The 19,873-nt window shown below is 25.9% G+C and overlaps 2 protein-coding genes across 9 annotated transcripts in view; one reads left to right on the top strand and one right to left on the bottom strand.

The window, feature by feature from the left end:
- The window catches only part of LOC126905794 (uncharacterized), a 31,040-nt gene extending 20,719 nt beyond the window's left edge, over positions 1-10,321 (top strand). For 2 of the 6 annotated variants that reach the window (XM_050685854.1, XM_050685857.1), the window contains exons 2-7: positions 3,108-3,269; positions 4,699-4,808; positions 5,068-5,237; positions 6,474-6,710; positions 6,953-7,215; positions 7,827-10,321. In XM_050685854.1, coding sequence (XP_050541811.1) covers positions 4,746-4,808; positions 5,068-5,237; positions 6,474-6,710; positions 6,953-7,215; positions 7,827-7,915 — 822 coding nt within the window. In that variant the 5' untranslated portion in view covers positions 3,108-3,269; positions 4,699-4,745 and the 3' untranslated portion in view covers positions 7,916-10,321. Of the gene's footprint in view, positions 1-3,107; positions 3,285-4,698; positions 4,809-5,067; positions 5,238-6,473; positions 6,711-6,952; positions 7,216-7,826 lie in introns of all 6 variants that reach the window. The other 4 variants (XM_050685855.1, XM_050685859.1, XM_050685858.1 and 1 more) reach the window with 3 other exon arrangements.
- Positions 8,319-15,291, bottom strand: LOC126905783 (alkylglycerol monooxygenase-like). Of its 3 annotated transcripts, none has more exons than XM_050685832.1 (10): positions 15,096-15,291; positions 13,490-13,646; positions 13,288-13,415; positions 12,027-12,178; positions 11,865-11,968; positions 11,558-11,720; positions 11,336-11,496; positions 11,145-11,282; positions 10,939-11,058; positions 8,319-8,570 (listed from the first exon to the last, which is right to left on the bottom strand). In XM_050685832.1, exons 2-10 carry the CDS (start codon positions 13,601-13,603, stop codon positions 8,319-8,321), a joined length of 1,332 nt encoding a protein of 443 aa, XP_050541789.1. In that variant the 5' UTR covers positions 13,604-13,646; positions 15,096-15,291. The 3 variants fall into 3 exon arrangements, with proteins under 3 accessions (XP_050541789.1, XP_050541788.1, XP_050541790.1); XM_050685831.1 differs by having other exon boundaries at positions 13,490-13,635; XM_050685833.1 differs by having other exon boundaries at positions 11,345-11,496; positions 13,490-13,635.
- Positions 15,292-19,873: the final 4,582 nt, after the last annotated feature.

The raw sequence follows: 19,873 nt of genomic DNA, 5'->3' as shown, positions 1-19,873 counted from the left end.
TTTAAAAGATGAATGAAAGCACTCAGTACTAATATGAACTTAGATGGTTTAAATTTGCACACTACAACACTATTATTAAACTCTTACAACTTTTAAAAAAGGCTATTTATAAAGGTATACAAGCAGATTTTATATTGTAATTAGTACTTCACCATTTTCCTTGCTTTGTTCAAAAATTAGATTTTCAGTCTTGTTCTCGTGTGAGTAGATTTACTACAGTGATTTATCGTACATGCACTTAAAATAAAAACTAAACGATTAAATACGTAGTCTATAGTATATGGTTATGTAACGAAAGAATATTCTCGATAACTGTATTATTTTTCTACAAATTATTACAAGAATATATATTATAAAAATAAAAATAAAACTAAATAATTTATTACAGAAATTCAATCAAACTCGAAAATTGAATTATAAAAAAATAATTTTTTATTTAGTAGATGATCACATGATAGATTAAATAAAACCAGATTAATGACTCAATAGTTGTCAAAAAAAATTGATTCGTTAAACGTTATTACGGCGCCTTCAAACTGGTGTTACCAAATGTTGAAATCTATTTTTTTTTTTTGTATAATATAAATTTTTTTTAATTTTAAATAAATGAAATGTTTTTTAATCATCATTTGCATCTTAAAACTTTATTACAATTAATTAACTTTAAAATTAAGAATGATTTAACGGTTGATAATGTTAACATTGATAACTGACGGTTAGTGTTAAAACTAAATTATAATTGCTAAATATAATGGTCGAATTGATGGCTCATACTATGCCTTCCATTTTTATTTTACTCCTTTATTATTTTTGGTTAACAAACTAAATGTTGAACAAATATACAATGATGTTGGTCAAATATATTAATTTTAATTTAAAGAAAATAAATACTTAAAATAAATTATGAAACTTACTATAATATATTATATTAATTTTAGGAATTTTTTATAAAAATAATTATGTGAAAACAAAATTATAAATTATAATAGAAAAATAGCATTATAATTAGATAATCTTAATGAACAGTGTACAATATTAAGGGAGGTGTATTATTTTATAAAAAATAAGTAGGCTAATGAAAAATGTTAAATAAAAGTAATGAAAGTAGAGGTGGCTCACAGTGGGACCAAACGCTAATTTAGCCGGCCAAAGTACCATTTTTAAATCAACTAATAAAAATTTTTTTTTTAGCAAATTTTTTTTATTATATCCTTATAAGGTCATGTACAAAAATTCAAGGCCAAAAATTGATATAGTAATGGTTGGGTGCTATTTAAATATCATAACACTGTATTTTTTTGTTTTTTTTCTAGGATTTTTATTATTTCTTCAATCATTTTTTCCTGCTTAATTAAAAACCTTAATTTTTTTTTTTTTAATTTAAAATGTTTAAAAAGTCATCGGCTTTCAAATTTACTAAGAAAAAATTTTTATTTCTTTTTTTTTTTAATTTTAATAATTTTTTACACACAAAAAAATGCAAATACTTATTTTACATTGTTTTTTAAAGAGTTTAACTCAAAATTACGCAATATTACGATTACACCAATACATGCATGTTGTAGAAGAACTCTTAAGCTACAATTACAAAAAAAAAAATTTTGCGTCAGATTGCATTTGAGCCCTGCACATAGAATTTCCCTATAATAAACGTGTATTTTTGTAAAAATTGTAATTTTAATCATTTCATTGGTTTTATCAGTTCGATCAACTTTATCAGCTTAAAAGTTGTAAAAATTAGATGTAATTAAAACTAATGATTCGTTAAAATTAAGTTTAAATAAAGTTTTTAATAATATACATAAAATAAAATAAAATAAGTTATACAATTTTACTGTGCCACTAAATATTGTTTTATTTTAGAAATACTATTATATTATTGTTAATATAGTTTATTATTGTTAACACTTACCACATACTACTTGATTATCCATTATTTAAAAATAATAGAATAATTTTTACAACTTTTAAATTAAAACAAAACTGCAATTAATTCACTGTGAAACTTATAAAAAATATGTGCAAATTATTATGACGTGATGCGCCGTTTGTAACATGTAACACAATCTGATTAAACAGAAAAATGTTTTGGTAATAATAGTATTTTATTTTATGTGTATTATTAAAAACTTTATTTAAACTTAATTTTAACGAATCATTAGTTTTAATTACATCTAATTTTTACAACTTTTAAGCTGATAAAGTTGATCGAACTGATAAAACCAATGAAATGATTAAAATTACAATTTTTACAAAAATACACGTTTATTATAGGGAAATTCTATGTGCAGGGCTCAAATGCAATCTGACGCAAAATTTTTTTTTTTGTAATTGTAGCTTAAGAGTTCTTCTACAACATGCATGTATTGGTGTAATCGTAATATTGCGTAATTTTGAGTTAAACTCTTTAAAAAACAATGTAAAATAAGTATTTGCATTTTTTTGTGTGTAAAAAATTATTAAAATTAAAAAAAAAAAGAAATAAAAATTTTTTCTTAGTAAATTTGAAAGCCGATGACTTTTTAAACATTTTAAATTAAAAAAAAAAAAATTAAGGTTTTTAATTAAGCAGGAAAAAATGATTGAAGAAATAATAAAAATCCTAGAAAAAAAACAAAAAAATACAGTGTTATGATATTTAAATAGCACCCAACCATTACTATATCAATTTTTGGCCTTGAATTTTTGTACATGACCTTATAAGGATATAATAAAAAAAATTTGCTAAAAAAAAAATTTTTATTAGTTGATTTAAAAATGGTACTTTTGGCCGGCTAAATCAGCGTTTGGTCCCACTGTGTGGCTTCCCTCTACTTTCGATACTGACTAAATAAATAAATTTGTAAGAGACCAATCTTTTCCTTGTTGATCGATTCAAGACCCTTTTATAATATTGTAAAATATAGTATAATCAAGTTAAAAAGAATATTCTTGTATTTTCAGAATATTCTCAAGAAAATTATTACGATAATTTTACATCCGTAGGCACAAATAGAGAATTGCTTTATACGTTTTTATGTATAATATATTTTTATATATATATTTAATGGTAATGTTTAATTATTTTTGTTTTATTTATCATTAATCATATTTAATATTTCTTCTAGAAGGTATTGCTTGTGTCAGCGAGAACAGAAAACCCTTATTGCCCAGTGCAATGGAATCGAACCCTAGTATCTATGCACTGAAACACGGCGCGTTAATGACTGAACTACATAGGCCGCCTACTATGTTTTGGTTTCAACAAATGTAATCAAAATACAATAGTGGTAGGAAAAAAAATTTATGTTTATAATGTTGTAAATAAAAGTACATTTATAAATAAATAAAAAAAAGTTTGGGTAAATTATTTCGAGTAGATTTAAAAAAGTTTTTTTTTAAGTTAAAACTCTATTTGTACCTACGTTTGCATCATTTATAGTAAACACACAAAAAATACTTATCAATATAAAATCAGAAAAAAAAACGTTATTTATAACAAAACAAGTGTTTTAAATCTAATTAGAAAAAAAACTCTAAAAAATTAAAATTGATTTTCACTTAAAATATGTGTAACTCATTAAAGACACACATTTTGTTTCCTATAAAGAAAATTATCAGGTTTTTTATTTTTAATAGTTATAAAATGAACTAATTTTTGAAGTTTAATTTATAAAAATAAAAAATTACAAAAAAATTAACTAAAAACAATCTTTAATGGTACGGTTCTAATCTAGCACAAAGTAAGAAAAAATAAATACATTCTTCGTTAGAGTTTTATACCAAGAACTATTATTTTGCTTATATTTTACAAGATAAAAAAAAAACGTGCTTGAAAACCATTTAATGCGTTCCGTTAAATAATTTTCACCTCATAAAAACGAAATTTACTCAAACGCCATTACACCGATAAATGCAATTTATACTTTCAAAATAATTCATCATCATTACTGTTCAATAAATTTCTCTAGCTGTCAACACATCAGTGTTGGTTTTTTTTTCAATTAATGAGTTGAAAAGATTTCTTTATAATTGAATGACTTAATTCCAATCCAGTATAATCATTTTTTTAAAAATAATGAATAAGCCGTTGTGTCTGGATAGACAAATTAAATACTTAATTGTTGTTAAAATAATCCTTTTTTCACTAATAAACTGTCAAATAAATGTATATTTTATTGTTTTAAATTAATAAAAACAATCGATTAGGTTATTATCTTATGTTGAATGTGAAATTATATACAAAGAATTGTTAAAAATAAAAAGAGAGATGAGAGAATAACTTAGACTGGAAATATAGTTACGTTACAAAAACGTTTCAGATTTTGATATATAAATAAACTAATGCATAATGGAAAAATGTTGTTTTTAACGGAAAATGCGAAAATACATTATACGCCCCGAATATTTTTTTTTGTATTTTCACCTTTTCATGAAAAATAAATTATTACGTCACAAATATAAAATAAACAACTATTTAAATGTAACAGCTCTAGTAACGTATTAATCGCGTAAACCGTTTAAATATATTTTTATATTGTGACATTATTTAAGTATTAATATTCATTTTTTAAACTTAATGGCATTTAAGATTTACTTGTTTCCTGTTTATATTCGTAGCTTATAGTTAGATGAAAAAAATACATATTTAAAATATGTATCATTTAAAAAAGGGTAACTTACTGAAATGTATATTAATATGTTATTCCATTTCCACAGTGCAATATAATGTGACTGCTGAAGGAGATTAATTGAAGGTTTGAATAATGAATACCTACAAAGTACGATTACAGGAAAAAGCCATTTCTACGGATCCGGAACTGATCGATGTAAGTACAAGATTTCATATCTACCCTCGACTCTTGACTATACGAGAATTTTGACTGTTCGTATCATGAATATAAATGATAGAATTGGATAAACTGATTCACTTTCCAATTGTTCTGTGTTATGACAGTTTACATAATATTTAGTTTTACCTAATCTGTAATATTATTGTTATTTTGATATGATAATTTGATACCATGATTATTTATTTGAACATTCAAACATACAGCTACAAAACTATCATAATATATATTATTTCAGAGTGGTTGTAATGAATATCATATGAATTATATATTGGCATCACTAATAAATCGCAAAGTTATATCAATAAAAGCGGATATTAATGATGCCAAATTGAAATCGAAGATACAGCCCCAATTGCTTGTACAAAGATTGGCAGAGAAGAATTCACGCAACAAACGTAAGCTTGGGTATGTCCCTATTGAGTTTTATTATAATGGTTTGTTCAAAAACTTTTCGCTTATTGTCGGTCGATAACAGCAATTATGGTTTCCGACGAAATCTTTAGTGAGCTAGTTACTTTCAATAGCATTTAATTTATAACATTTATAAAGTTTACCCAACTTGACTTTGTGTGGAAGTTAAGTTATTATCATTTTGTTAATTCAATAATAAAAAACAACTATTGAATTAACTATTTAATAAATAGTATTTATATTACAGTTTTACGAAAAAACAATTTTTTTTAAATCTATATAATACAAATAATGGAAGATTCTAACAATTTTTATTTGAAAAATATGCCAATTGTGAGTAACTAATACGAATAAAAAAAGAAAGTTATTTTGTTCGTTAAATTTATAGTTTGTTTAATAAATTTTTTTTTTTTTGTTATTTATCAGAAAATTTATTTACGATCTATACAACAAGTACATTAAGCAAATTTGATGACAGCTATTATATACGTGGAAATGAAATTAATGTTTATGGGATGACACTCAGCAGTGTCACCCGGCTTGGAAGTTTAAAAAAAAATTTTTTTTGTTATATTAGTTGTTGTAGAAGATCTCTAGGCCATCTTCTTTTTAATCTCCTTGGAGCATTATCGGGAAGGGAGGCCGAGGATAGTTGCTTTATTAGGGGGTTAAAATGAGTACTTAGATTTGAATGGATATTTGAGTAGAGCGATTTTGCTAGTTGGTCAATTGTTGGTATGTTTAAGTCATTTGTAAGTTTTCATTTGTGACATACCAAGGGGCAGAGGTTATTAGGCGCAAATAGATGACTGCATTAACAGATAACTTCGTAAATAGTCTTTCATTATTTAAATTTTAACTATGACATAATTTTTATTTTGGAATTAATAATTAGATTATCAAAGTTTAATAAAAGAATTAATAAAAGGTATTTTTTATATAAAAATATATTTTAATAGATACTTAATAAACTTTATTTGTGGCATTTTTTTTACATAATGCAATGTAAATAAAAATAAACAGCAAACTGTAGTATAACTACAGTTTTTTTGTGCGAACAAGCAGCTTGTATATTTTTTATAGTCTACCACTTTTTATTGTTTATTTATTATATAATGTGAATTAGATAAAATGTTAAAAAGTCTATTGTAGCTTTTGAAACACTCTCTGCTAAACATAATACTAATGCTTTATGATACGGCTAATGAATTTTCATTTCTTTTCTTTTAGAAAACGTAGGAAAGGCCGTTGTATGCACTCTTGTCATAAACACCACCATCACAACTTTCATCATCACCACCAGCATAAACACAACATACAAAATGAACAGTTGTTTCAAAACCATCATCATCATTGTGATGGTATCGTAAGATCGGATGGTTTTCCTGGTCCCACCGAAGAATGGTCTCAAAACCAAAAACGAGTTCCCTATTTAGGAGGACACATACTCACTGCAGCGCTACAAAGGTAATATAAATGGAAAATATTTTTTTTTTTTATTATAAAAATGTGTTTATGCTACAAATATAAAATATATTATAATATTACATTATTAAATATTATTTATAATGTCCTATATTCAGTTCAATTAATTACGTGAGCTTAAATGCCTCATAAACTATTAGGTTTGAAGTCTCAAAAAATCAAAACTCGTTAATTATCTTGACACATTTAAAGTGTAACCAATACTAATAAATTTTAAAATGCAGGTCTACCGCTGGCATGTTGGAAGACAACCGGCATTTCGAGGATGAGCCTAAAACTAAGATAAAAAGAAAAAACAAAAGGAGGAAGTTTCAAGAAGATGACAGACAGATCATAATAAAACCTCACCCAATCCCTACAATACACCCAGATGATCTACCTCAAAGAGCGAGATGGACAATCATAATAACAGCTGGTCTGCTACTAATAACTTGTATGTTGTTAGTTGGCGTTACTCTTCGAATGGCACCAGTTATCGATGAACTCGGTGAGATATTAATACAATGTTATTTAAAAATTTATATTATTGCGATAACACTGAGTAAAACTAAGTATCACTAAGTATCACTAAGTAGAATATCAAAGAAATTTTCTTGAATTTTAAAGTTATTTAATATTTTAAATATAAATTTAAAATTAAAAAGAGTGATAGTATGATATGGTAGTTTTTTATCTGTGTAAGCATGATGAGGTTTAAAAAATAATGAGAGTCGTTTTAAAGTTTAATGATAAGTATAGAGCGCAAACATATAGCTCTCTTTGTCAATGGTTTGTTATGTGACGAGATATATACAAACTTTCTCGTGTTGGATCGCTCATGAACCAGCACTTGAATAAATTGTCCCCATGGGATACATAAAATAAAACGTATTGGCGTTTGGTAATAACAACTGCGTGAAGAAAATTTTTCTGGAGTGTACATTATTTCTGAATATCCACATAATCTTTACCAATTTTACTGTAAGAATATATTCTAATAATTTTTAAGAATAAAAATATCCTTCATATTTTTAAACAAAAAATTACTCTAAACAATTAAATAATTAGTAATAATGAAAACATGTTTATCAGAATAATATTTCTTTTTTTTAAATTTAGTTCGTAATCAAAACGAAGAACTAATCAACTCGTTAGATAGAGAAGAATTTGGCCCGGTTGAAAATAACACTGAAGAAATGTTTAAGTAACACAGAATTATTAATTGTGTGAATATAGTTTATTCATTTTTGAAATATAGTTCTAATAAATAAAAATGATGTCAAACAGAAAACTAAATGAAACATTTTACTTACAATAAATAATAATTATTTAAGATAATTATTATCTTTGACAATCTTTAGTTATAATTAAAGATCGTCAAAGCATAGTAAACAAACATATATAACAATGCTAATGTATTTTTATTTAGTAAAAAATTCTTGATTTTTATATGTATTTATATATACAATTGTACATGAGAAGTTTAACTCATTTGTTAAAAAATCTGGAACCTTAAAAATAATAATTTTTTATTTTAATAATTTAAAATCACTATGCTGTTAAACAGCATTTTGTTTTTTTTAATGTGATTACTAAACTATTGTCAATAAATTAGCCTACTAATATAGCTATAAACCAAATAAGGGTAGATGGTCCAAATAATATTCGATATCCATCCATAGTCGACTCGTCTAATATTTCCAAACAAGATTTTTCAAAATAAGTAAGATGAATAAAAAGAGTTAAACATCTAGATAACTCAAAAAATGTTGACCAATGAGACTTTTCAAATAACATGCCTATACTCATAAATGACCATGTAATATAAAATATAGTGATCATCATACTTGGAGTATCGATTTCCTGAAAAAATAAATAACATTTTTTATTTTTACTCAGTAAAATTATTTATATTTAAAATATTTTCAACAGTATAACATTAAAAGTATTTCTTGAAATTAAAATGGCTAACAATAAACATCTAAGAATATTTTGACAAATAAAACCTAGGTCGTCTATGCGATTTTTTAAATGATTTTCTAAATTTTCAAATAAATATAATAATTAATAATGTATATATTTTTTTAATTAATTTAGTTATACGCCTAGATATAGTTTGAAAAAATTATCTGTGGGGGCTATGGTCTCTCATACTATTTCATAAATTTTGACAAAAAATGTGATGGGAAGGTTTTCTGAAAAAACTGCTTCATTTCCTCCGTCCTCCCTAAAATTAATTTGAGGAGGCTACAAATTTTTTTATGAATGCTAAAACCACCACATCCACTCATGCAAACTACGCTAATGTTTATAATTGTATAATTAACAGTAATTTTATTCAAAAATAGCAAATTATTATTTAATAATGAATAGTCTGGTGGTATGACGAATTAATTTTTTTAATAAGTTACTTACTTTATTATTACACTTAACTCAATTATAAAAAAAATTAAAAATAAGGCGATGATAAATAGCGTTTTAGAATTTATTTATAAAAGTCAACTGCTTTTAACATGCTTGTATATTTCGTTTGTTTTTGTCATTTGTTTTTTAAAAGCTCGAATAAAAAAACTTAATTATTTCATATTTTTGATAGAACTTAAAGTTGTTTTTTAGATTAATTTCTTTCCTGTCATTAAAAAGTTTAATGTCAACACGATACTGTACCATTAAATAATATCAAGTTATTGTTTTCGGTTGATTTGACAGTTGAAATATTCAGTTTACTTATAACGTATTTTGTAAAGAACGATGTGATTAATTACATGATTTTGCCACGTCAAAACAATTAAATACTATTGCTATGCATTTTCCTTTTATGAATGTTATAGTGTTTTACACTTTGAATATTTTATTGTTAATGACTTATTAAATATTAAATAAATTTGTTTACATAATAAAAATTGATCACTTGTGGCTAATTAATTAAGTAAAATTAAAACTATATTAAAAATATTATTAATTTAAAAAACTAAAAAATATTAAACTCAAAGCCACAATAACTTAATGAAAAGTCGAGGATACTGAGTAAGTGTTTAGCGTTGATAATGGTAACATTGTTTCCGAAATACGTATCCGCGACTTTTCATTAAGTTTTTGTGGCTTTGAGTTTAATATTTTTTAGTTTTTTAAATTAATAATATTTTTAATATAGTTTTAATTTTACATAAATTTGTTTACAGTCTAATATTTCACTAGCGTGCCAAATTAAAAGTATCAATTAATTTGATTATCATTATGATTACTAATTAATTGCCAGTAGAATGTATGTGATTCTTTGAAAATTGTTATAATTACATTTAATATTAGCATATGAACTATTAATAAGTATAATATTATCATTGTTTATTGACTATAATATAAATATAGTTACCATGATAATTTTATACAGAGGCGGACTATTGACCTAGGGATACAAAAATTGTCGTTTTTTCGCTTCAAAAAATTCTTACATTTTTTTTAACATTCTGGAAATTATAATTGCCTAATGTAATTAAAAATCTAACTTATTATCATTTCTTTTTAACATTAGTGGTTTTACATTAACACCAATTGACCGTGAATAGATACAAACCTACGCTTATCAACGCAAATTATTAAAAACTAAAAAAATATTTATATTTAATAGTAAAACATAACTATTAAATTCTTTGTTAAATATAACCGTTTTAATATTCCTATTCATAGCTATCCTTGTTGCTCTTTAAACAGCGGCACAGAGGGCAATTATACCTTTTATGCCGTGGACAGTCCGTCCCTGATTTTATTTTAAAAAAATTAATCATCCCTTATTATCCTGAAATTATAATTCTTTATAGAGTTTAAATAAAAAAATGTATATACTTTTGTTACCGTTTATTAGTTAAAAGAATTGTTATCCTTTTTATTGATTTTGTTATTGAATATTAAAATGTACAAAGTAATAACACTAATTATTGTTTTATGTGATTTTTTATATTGTGATGTGTTGTTGTGTTTGAATATCTAATATTTATATACATGTAATGAAGTAATATTTTATGTAAAAATATTTTTGTCATTAAATATTAGTATATATAAAACGTTTTATTACAAATAATGAATTGTTTGATGAGTGAACGAATGTTAATTTTTTTTAGTAAGGTTAAAAATGTATAAAAGTTTGCATATTAAAAGATATCTAATGAAAGATTTTTATAGAAATTATTTAATAAATATTATGATATTAAGACACATTATTTTATACACTTACTATTGGCGATATTTTAGCTAATGCAAAGTAACCATTGGTCGAAGCAACAAAGTGAATTAATATATAAACTTTGAGCAGCCACGAGATTTTTACATCGAATTTTTTTCTCTTTCCTTTAGCCTGATTGGTTGTAAAATTTAAAAAATACTAGTTAATAAGTAGACAATTGCGTTTATTTATTAAAAAATAAACGAAAAATCAATTACACAAACACGATTTTTTCCATCTTTACCAGTCCACGATAACCCTGGCATCCAACTTGGTCCTTTAATTACAGACCACAATCTATTGTTCCAATCATTCATCATATTCCACTTCTTATACACATTATAATTGTAAAAACACTAATAAAAAGACTTAATGAAGTCTATAATATATCATTTTAACACAAATTTACATTTTTTACTTGTAAATACACAGGATTATATCTATTCATTGGGTACACAAGACCATAGGTTATCTTCGTTTTTGGTTTAACTTCTTGAAACGTACCGAAGATCCTGTCCCATACAATCAATACACCGCCATAGTTTTTATCCAGACATCGTAAGGTACTCCCTGTTTAATAAGCTTATAACAAAATTATCATTACATGCTTTAAGTTATCCATTTAACTTACCATGGTGCACTTTATGATGAGCTGGAGTGTTAAGCAAATATTCAAGGGGACCTAATGTGGGAATAGCTTCTGTATGAATCCATACTTGATAAAGTAAGCTAAGCTGCTGATGGACAAGCAATAGTACGGGTGGTATAAATAAAGCTAACGGCACGTAACAAACCTACAAAAAATATTAATATAAAGTTATCATAAAAATAATATTAACAAATTAAAATTATATAATTTTAATTTATTCATGATATTAATTATTTATGTCACTAGTGTAATTATGGACGCGGAAAAGGTATCATAAAAAATCACTTACAAATCCAACTAAAGACTGGAATACCGACTGTCGGATGCCCACAGTCACGTTAAATTCATCCGAGCTGTGGTGGACCTGATGTTGTGCCCAGAATACATGAATTTCTAAAATAAAATAGTTTTTTCTTTAGTGGTAGACTTATTGCAAATTATACATAAATACCATGACTAGCTCTGTGCATCCAGTAATAACAAAAGTCTACCAATATGGCAGTGCAATACCAAAACAGTATCGAGTCCCAAGGTAACGAGCACACTCTGTAATTATCGTATATCCAAAAGTAAAGGCAGTGTTCCCAACCACGGTAGAGCAATCTGAGAGCAAAATACAATTATAGTGTGTAACATTAACACAATATGAGTTATATAAAATCTAATATAGGTACATTAATATAATAGAAGATATGTATGATGGCACTTGTACCAGGGTAAAATAGCGTAGGAGGAGTATCAGAAGGCTTTCGGGTAAGAGTAAGAGTGCACCAAGGTTCTGCTTTAAGCCCTTACTTATTCTCTATAGTGATGGATGAAATTACTAGAGAAATACAAGGAGAAGTGACGTGGTGCATGTTGTTTGGTGACGATATAGTGTTAATAGGAGAAAATAGGAAGGAAATTAATCAAAGGCTAGAGATGTGGAGATCAGCTCTTGAAGAAAAGGGTTTAAGAATAAGTAGAAGTAAAACAAAGTATATAGAGTACGAGTTTGACAAAGGAGAACACGAAGAAGGTGAAATGAGGAAGTCAGTGACAATAGGAGAGGACGTGATTGGAGAGATGGAGAGTTTTAAGTATTTAGGGTCAGTTGTGCAAAAGAGTGGTGGTATTGACGAGGATGTAAGACACAGAATTAAATGCGGGTGGTTGAAGTGGAGAGAAGCGTATGGCGTCTTATGCGATAAAAGAATTCCAATGAGGCTGAAAGGTAAATTCTACAAGACTGTAATAAGGCCAGCTATAAGTGTTGGGCGGTTGATAAGAAAGTAGAGCAGAGAATGAGTGTATCAGAGATGAGAATTCTTAGATGGATGAGTGGAGTGACTAAAAAAGATAGAATAAGGAACGAGCATATAAAAGCGAGTATAGGTGTAGCGTCAATCGTGGATCAGATGAGAGAAAATAGACTTAGATGGTTTGGTCATGTTACAAGGATAGAAGAATCGGAAGCTCTAAAAACAGTTATAGATATAAATGTTGAAGGGAGAAGAGGTAGAAGAAGACCAAAAAAGAGATGGAGAGATACTATTGAATGCGATTTGAGGACAGCTTATGTGAGTGTAGATGATGTGGGAGATTGTGTCAAGTGGAAGTTTAGGATAAGGGTGGCCGACCTCAAGTAGTTGGGATTAAGGCGAGGAATAAGAAGAAGAAGTTATATACAATCTAATTTAATGTCTTTAAACAACAACTCTGAGGTCACCCACTTAGCACATTCCTGCAGGACAGCGTGACTCATTGACGTTATGCTGTCGTTCAGCCGGACCGAGCCTTTTTTTTGCCAAATTCGCAAAATATTTTCGAATGCCAACAATACCAGAAAGTATGGCCATGCCTATGACATATATAATAAAATGTTTTTATTCAAAAAGTCCTTTAAGGTCCGTTAATCAAAAATACACGATTTACCTGAGAATATATATATGGTACTCGTTTGACGTCTTCGTACATAAAACGTCGAGGGTCGGAGAGATAGAACATATCCCAGAACAATACCGTATCATTGTTGCCCAAACTCCTCATGACCAAATTGATAATGTTAAGAGCTTCGTTGTCTGAAATGCAACTAGATGTATTTTTTTAACTTACATTGCAATCTTATAAATATATTATCTATATGGACACTGATATGTACGATGAATATAAGCTATACTGAAACTTAATATTATATTAGTAGGAATTTATCTATTTTCTAAGTATGGCTTCTTGAATTTCACTGGGCATTTTACATACAAACCTAATTACATAACATGAAAAACTGCCGAAGTCTTTACTAGAATCATGTTTAATTTTCATATATATACATTTTCTTTAGATACAACTTGAAAGTTTTTTGAAAACCTCGGTTAAAAATCGAATACTTTATGAATACTTCTAAATAAATAATTAGCTAGTTTGATTTACACAGAAAATACACAGGTACAACATTGGAAAATTAAGAATAAAACAAACGTGTTTTACGAAGTTCAAAATCCACTAGATGATTGATGTTAACATATTGGACATACACTTCAAAGATTTATAACTTTGTAAATATTTTCTTCTGCATAAAATATGTTTGAAAAATAAAATTAGTTTTTATAGATGTTTGCGTAATATTTATTTTATATTAACTAATTATTCTAAGAAATCATTTCAGGGCTGTATTAAACGGAAGGTTTTAGGGCCAAAGCTCTTAAATTGATATTAGAACCCACATTTTTGGTGCCTTTATATCAAAAAAAAATTTAATCACTTTTACCTATGTTAAAAAATGTACAAGAAACAAATTTTAAACTTAGTAAAATAATCATTATTTTTATCATAAGGCACCAAATATAGTACGTTAAAATTTTACAATAGAATAAAAATCCAGATATTTAGTAAAAAAACTAAATTTGTAATACACGTTCGATTATATGAGTTAGTATTTAGTAATATTCAATAATTTATTATAATTATAATTTTTTGACACAGGTGTACATGTAGTTATTGAAATAATTAGAATGGAAGTGAGGTATGGGTTATACTACTTTTAATCTTTACTCTAATTTAAAAAATAGTAATAACTTCCAAAATAATAGATTAAAGTTGTTATTGACGACTGTCACTTTTTTAATTAGATTATTTTCTATTTTATAATCTAGCTAAATACATATGTTGCTATTTAAAAATATAAAATTGACATCCTTATAAGGTATAAGAGATGAATTAAAAAATATTTAGTAATTGATAATGAAGACATATACGAAACAAAAAAATATCAATAAGAATTTTCTTGTCATAATTTATTTTAAGAAAATTTAGGTGTCTAATGTTAAAAGAATCAAATTAGTACAAAATAAATATAATACTCTAGAACATTTTTTTTGTGAACACTTATTCTTCAACTGATAACTTCCCTTTTGTGTCTGTATTTTTTTTTGTTACGTTTAAAGAATCCCAAAAAATATTTGACCTAGTCCCCAAATGTTTATACCCGACCCTGAATCTTTCCTAAATAGTTTTTATGTTATATTGTATCTATGCAACTAACCGAACTTTACATTTGAAGTCTTCTTGGTTTAGTAGACCTATTTGTACTGAGTTTTATAGTTCTCCAAAAATTTTCCAAACAAATAATCGCACTAACTATAAAGCTATCGGAAACAATAATAGACGCAAATTACAATTGTTCCTAAGTTGTTGAGTTTATACTAAAACATCACGTTTTATATATAAAATACTTTCATTCCCTGGCGTAATAACAGATAACTAAATATAATAATAAAAACTACAAATAATTAAGTCTAATAAACATAATAATATTACATAAGAGATTAATTATTAATCTCGTAAGTTCATATGTTATGATTATTATGACAATTATATTTTTATGTGAATATTATTTGTATACAGAGTGATTGATTTTTGGTAAGACACTCATTTTCTCAAGAACTATTGAATATTTTTAAATTACGTAAAGAAAAAAATTATTTAGTTTAAGAAATTCTATATTATTATTTAGTTTAATAGCTTTATTTATCTTTCCAGTAATACAAAAAATTATAATTTTGCAAATGCAAACCCCTAATTATAACTAAACAATTTTAGAGAAAAAAATTACAAACAATTTGGTTCTATCTTTTTTTTTATTTTTTCAATTATTCATTTGTTTCAGTATGTTAAAGTTTAGCTTTATGAAAACAATTTTCTAATGAAATTTTAATGTTGAGAATAACAAAAATTTTCATTTTTACATTTCGTCACATAAACTTGTAATTTCTATTCATTGAAGTATTTATCAAACATACAGAAATTCTTTCTTTAAAAAGTCATATCTATTATTGGACGCATACTTTTATATTCAACATAAGTTTACTATCGTACATTGTCGGTCACCAGCTTAGACAATTTTGATTGAGAACTACCATAAAAAAATCATTGATCGTCTATTGAAACGGATTATTGCTGCCTTTTGTGTTAGCAAAACCAAATTTATTATAAATTTTAACTTAAATTTTTAAAAAATCCTAAAACACAAACGGTTGATTGAGTAAAAATAATTATAGCAGCAAAAATATTTGTAATATTTTCTATATCATATTATCAAGTTTAAAATAGACATTCCCATTTAAGAAAATTAAAACTAAAGCTTTTTATTCCTGAAGGAAAGAACAAAAATATTTTCGTATGATTACAAAATATTGTATTTTACTGGACCAATTAATTTTTCTCTCCAATGGCCATTAAGTCGAAGTTTTCTTAAAAAAAAAAAAAAAATTCTCTTCATAAAATTTTATAATGTTCAATAGTTTTTGAAAAAATTAGTGTCATAGACTAAATCATTCATCCTGTATATATTTATATATCCAACCTGTTGCAGTTTAAAGATGCATTTATCAGAACTTATATTTATGAAAAGAAAATTTATTTTCTGTATAAATTAATAAAATTTCTCAAAGCAATAAGTGATCAATTATGATTAATTAAACATTAATAAGGCATAAATGAATAAATGTAACAAAAATAAATTTCTTCATATAAATATTGATTCGTCATTAACAATGATTCATCTACTCGGTTATCTTATTATTGAATAACACGGCACAATACTTTTGCGTCAAACAATATAATAGTAAATTCCAAATACAATTTTTTTGCTGATTCTAGTTTTTGAGATAATTACTAATTCGTAATAATAGGTAATTAAGTAATTAATTGTTTATTGAAAAAAAAACCCAATTTGAAATATTTATGGGTTATATTTAGGAAGTGCTTTCAAAATTTATTTTGATGGTCATTTTATAAAAATTAAAAATGAACACTTCCCTATCATTTTTTTGCTTAAATCTATAANTTTATAAAAATTAAAAATGAACACTTCCCTATCATTTTTTTGCTTAAATCTATAATTATACATTTTTTATGGCTGATTAAAATTTTTATAATAAATTAAAAAATATAATTTTTATATCTCTATCGAAACTATATACTGAAATAAATGAAATATTAGAAAATGGCCTATACTGGTTTAAATAAAATCTTGAATTAATGTGATTTTTTAGTTAGTTTTTTTTCTATTATTATCTGTTTTTTACAGATAATAGTAAAAGCTTTGCCTTTTTTATTTTTAGGATTATTTTTTAAGCAATCAGAAAATCAATAAAAAATATTCAACTAATAAAAAATTTAAAAAACCCAGCACAGGGGGGTCGCGGCACAGTGGTGACGTGGCATAGTTGGATCAAGTATAATGATATCTGACAGTGATTAAAATCACTATCAAAAATAAACGCTTCGATGCAAATCTTTAGATAGTGTTTAATTTTAAAAAAATTGGTGTTTTATTCCAAAAGCTACTTGATCTGCTGGTTCCTTATTAATATCTCGATTAAGATAAAGTATGTCGAATGAAAAAGGGTTTATTAAAAAATATTATTTCTCATAAAAAAATTGTGTGGATCCATAAACTTTTCAATAAGTTATAGCATTATAAAGTTAAATATAATATAAATAATAAAATCGAGAATTTTCACACGAAAATAGCATTCGGTAGCCATTTTCGCCGTGAAGACAAGTCCAGAGGTCAAATTTTTTTTTTTCAAATTAAAGTATATTACATTAGCTTTAATTTAAGATATATATAAAAGTGTCAGACCTTCCGGAACATTTTCAAAAGTTAAGTTGAAAAAGTTAATTTTTTGTGAAAAAGTTGTCATTTTAAATCCCCCCCTGTGGGCAGAAAAAAGGTCAAATTTACAAAAAAAATATACCAAATGATAGGTAAAGACATCAAGCATCTATATAAAAAAAAATTATATTGATATGTTCATTTTTGAAAAAGTTACGGCAGTTTTTAGTAAAAAAAATTGAAAAAATTTCGAAAATTAGCGATTTTTAAATTTGTAATTTTTTTGGAGGTTTCCCCCATTTACGGGGAACGAGGGAAATTTTTTCAATTACGTTTTGTGATCTTTTGACGTATCGTTGAAAGAAATCCGTTCAGTGAGAGCTGAGAAAAAGTGGTAACAGACACAAAAAAAAAACACATCATAGTAAAACCAATACCTTCTCAGCTTCGCATCGAAGCTAATAAATAATTTATTGACAACCACGTAAAATAACCTCTATAAGATTATAACCTATGGAATTATCTGGATTTTATAAACATGGCGCTATCTAGTATGTAATAGTTAATAATACTATTATTAACCGTAAATACTAAATACAAAATTAATATATTTAAGTAGGTATTTTTAATGATATTAAGCTGAATCAATACCTTAAATGAGAGCCTATATTATTTAAATTAAAAAATATGAAATGTAAATTAACGTTGATTCAACAAATTAACCGGTTTGTAATAAATCACTTGATTACATGCAAAATAAATGTAATATTAAAAATAATGTTTGATTTCTTTTAGTTACATACAGTTCTTGTTTTAATAACTATTAATTACTTTTTAGGATCATCCCTTATAACTTATAGATGTATCAACCTTTATTCTTTTTAATTGAAATTTATATATTTAACTAACTTATAAAATAGAAAACAATGTAATTAAGAAAATGAATAGTCGAAACAATATTTTAGAAATTATTTACAATTTCACGTAAAGAATAGAGGATAAATCAATAAATATATGCAACTAAAAGAAATCAATAATCGTTTTCAAATATTTTTTCAGACTGTTCTCTGTCTAGCAACTTAATCTTTTAAAATGGAAGCATACGTACTTAAATAATTTATCTTCTTTTTCTTTTTCCTCGCCTTTATCCCAAATACTAGGGGTCGACCAATCGTATCTTAAGTATCCACTTGACACGATCACTCACATCATCTACGCATTCATCAGCAGTCGTATTAAATAGACTCTGTCTGAATTTCATTATATATGTTATAGGCATGGCCATACTTTCTGGTATTGTTGGCATTTGAAAATATTTTGCGAATTTGGCAAAAAAAAGGCTCGGTCCGGCTGAACGACAGCATCACGTCAATGAGTCACGCTGTCCTGCAGGAATGTGCCAAGTGGGTGACCTCAGAGTTGTTGTTTAAAGACATTAAATTAGATTGTATATAACTTCTTCTTCTTCTTCCTCGCCTTAATCCCAACTACTTGAGATCGGCCACCCTTATCCTAAAATTCCACTTGACACGATCTCCCACATCATCTACACTCAAATAAGCTGTCCTTCTTTCTAAAATAAGTGTTAATCACAGAAAGATCATTCGATACTGCAAAATCCAGAATTCTTTCTCCATCCTCATTCTTTTTACGAAAACCATACCCTTTATGTACTCTTTCATATCATCTTATCTCATTANTGAATTATTAATAATTATTTTAGCAGCAGATTTCCAGATTATCATTAACCAATAATAATTTATCAATAATTAATGATTATTAGTTATTAATTATCAGTCATTCTTTATCAACCAGGCATAATTGATAACTACCAGTCCTTATCAGTCATTCTTATTATTTAGAAGAGTTGATAGCTTGATGATTATCTCGTTACAAGAAAAAAGTCAATCAAATAAATTATAAATTTAAATCTGTTTATAATTATACTGGTAAGATATATCATTACTTTATATTGTCATTAATTTAAATTATGAATATAATAATTTAAACAAGTTTACCGTTGTAAATTTTTATACGGAAACTAAAAATATTAAACAATTATCTGTTTAAGCCTACTTTTTTAATTTGATTAACATTATCAATATTAAACGGTTAACATTTTTTTTCTCATGATAGTCCTGAGACATCAATTTGAAACTTCGTTCCTGTCGTAGATACTACGATCCACACTTAGTTTTTTT

This window comes from Daktulosphaira vitifoliae, unplaced genomic scaffold (genome assembly GCF_025091365.1).
Source record: "Daktulosphaira vitifoliae isolate Bord-2020 unplaced genomic scaffold, ASM2509136v1 Scaffold_4, whole genome shotgun sequence".
NCBI classification, from domain to species: Eukaryota; Metazoa; Arthropoda; class Insecta; order Hemiptera; family Phylloxeridae; genus Daktulosphaira; species Daktulosphaira vitifoliae.
This window is presented reverse-complemented; position numbering and strand designations above follow the sequence as displayed.

Excerpts from the sequence above, each read along its gene's own strand:
- LOC126905783 (XM_050685832.1), bottom strand. The coding sequence starts at position 13,603 with ATGAGGAGTTTGGGCAACAATGATACGGTATTGTTCTGGGATATGTTC. Across the intron at positions 13,416-13,489 it reads TACCATATATATATTCTCAG|GCATGGCCATACTTTCTGGT; the intron begins GTAAATCGTGTA and ends TATATGTCATAG. Across the intron at positions 11,497-11,557 it reads TCATCATAAAGTGCACCATG|GGAGTACCTTACGATGTCTG; the intron begins GTAAGTTAAATG and ends CTTATTAAACAG.